Source organism: Mus pahari, chromosome 1 (genome assembly GCF_900095145.1).
Source record: "Mus pahari chromosome 1, PAHARI_EIJ_v1.1, whole genome shotgun sequence".
NCBI classification, from domain to species: domain Eukaryota; kingdom Metazoa; phylum Chordata; class Mammalia; order Rodentia; family Muridae; genus Mus; species Mus pahari.
The window spans coordinates 28050411-28052432 of record NC_034590.1 but is presented as its reverse complement, the minus strand read 5'-3'; the positions used below and the strand labels follow the sequence as shown (position 1 = coordinate 28052432).

Below are 2022 nucleotides of genomic sequence, written 5' to 3'. Positions count from 1 at the left end.
AAAAAAAAAAAAAAAAAGAGGTATGGGAACTAGAATAACCATTCACACATGCCCACATTGAATTTCTTCGCAACTATGGATAGTCTTCTTAGTGACTTCAAGAGAGCTGGATTGCCTGAACAGACCACAGTCTAATAATCTAAGCAGTTTCCCTAAGTTGTTGACAGGAAAGATGTGGCAAAAGTGGGTAGTGCCCTGTCATTTGCAGGGGCCATGTAGAAAAGCATGTGAGGAAATGAGCTGACATCAGGAAAAGGACCTTGTTTCTATAGTTACAAGAGACTGAAGTTCAGCCACATTCATCTTTCAAGGCCTACGGGGACTAAGCAGGGGAATCAGTAGATGTTGAAAAGTGAGATAATCAATGGTGATATTTCTGTCATTAAGCCTATTATGATTAGTTCTGGGAGCAACTGAGAACTAATACACCAGAGTAAGTCATACGGAAAGCAGAAGAAAGTTGAACAGTAATGTTCTAAAAGAGAGAAAAGAGAAAACATTTGAGAACATATTTTCTGTAATTCAGTTGAGAACTTTATAAGATGACAAAAAGGTAATAAAAGTTTAAAAAAACGCATGGTTTGGAAGCTAGAGAAGGTTAGAATAGTGTGTCAATAATCTGAAAACGCAGGTAAGATAAGTAGATCTAATTACCTTAAAAAAAAGGAAATAGAAAATATTTTAAAAACTTTCTGGGTTATGTTTGTTTAGAGTAAACATAATGATGTTTGTTTATGCTTGAATTTTATGTTAGGATATTAAGCATTCATCGCCTAGACAAATGTATAAAAGATTTTTGTCCACATACCACATTTTTGATGATCTCATCTTTGCCATCATGTTTCTGAACTTTGAGAAGATGATAGCAGAAATCCAACACAGCAAAGCGCCGCTGCTGTCCAAGAAGTACAATGATCATGCAGCCAGCCCAGTGGAGCCCATCTCCAAAGCACTGCCTAGAGGCACCAAACAATAAGGAGAATGAACAAATAGGCAGACTCTAACAAGTGTCTCCAATCAGGCTACATTAGTTCCTTTGTCCACAGTTCCTCAGATGGGAGAAAGATGAGCACAAGAAATTTTCTCCCATAGGAGGAACAACAATATGAACTAACCAGTACCCCCAGAGCTCCCCTGGGACTAAAGAACCAATCAAAGAAAACACATGGAGGGACTCATGGTTCTAGCTGCATATGCAGCAGAGGATGGCCTAGTTAGTCATCAATGAGAGGAGAGGCCCTTGGTTCTGTGAAGGTTCTATGCCCCAGGATAGGGGAATGCCACATCCAGGAAGCGGGAGTGTGTGGGCTGGGGAGCAGGGGAAGCAGGGAGAGGATAGGGGATTTTTGGAGGGGAAACTAAGAAAGGGTATAACATTTGAAATGTAAATAAAGAAAATATCTAATAAAGTTTTTAAAAAAGGGTAAAAGCCAGAGTAGGTAAAAGGCACAAAGAACCCAGGATACATACCCAACTACATAGAAATTTACAAAGACTATGGTAGCATGCACATAGCATACACCAGTCTGTACCAGATAAGGTTCTAGAAATGAGATGGAAAATGAACATACACCCTAATTTCTAACCCACAGCAACCTCTAATTACTATACACTTGAAATTTGAAAAACTGATTTTTCTCCAAAGTTTCACTGGGGAAACAAAACTACTCTTAAGAGTAGGCCCCATGCTTATCAGTAAATGGGCAATAGGAGAAACAGTCAATGAGATCTCCAGTGGTCCTGTTTCTTACAGTGTTGTGTCAAGGTTTTCTCTCTCCCTGCTCAATCCTTTGAATGTGTTACGGCTTCTAGTTGTGTGGTTTTACAGGGTTCCTGTGTATGCAGAGACATGCGCCCCTGCATCTGTATGTTTCATTTCCTTGCCTCCTTTCCTTCTCTCTCTCTCTCTTTTTTTTTTTTTTTTTTAGATTTATTTATTTATTATATGTAAGTACACTGTAGCTGTCTTCAGACACTCTAGAAGAGGGCGTCAGATCTTGTTACAGATGGTTATGAGCCACC

The 2022-nt window shown here is 39.3% G+C and overlaps 1 protein-coding gene across 1 annotated transcript in view; it reads right to left on the bottom strand.

Moving 5' to 3' along the window:
• The window catches only part of LOC110316355 (cytoplasmic FMR1-interacting protein 1-like), a 3027-nt gene extending 2062 nt beyond the window's left edge, over positions 1–965 (bottom strand). The window contains exon 1 of the mRNA XM_021190582.2: positions 809–965. Coding sequence (XP_021046241.1) covers positions 809–919 — 111 coding nt within the window. The 5' untranslated portion in view covers positions 920–965. The remainder of the gene's footprint in view (positions 1–808) is intronic.
• Between the last annotated feature and the right edge of the window lie 1057 nt (positions 966–2022).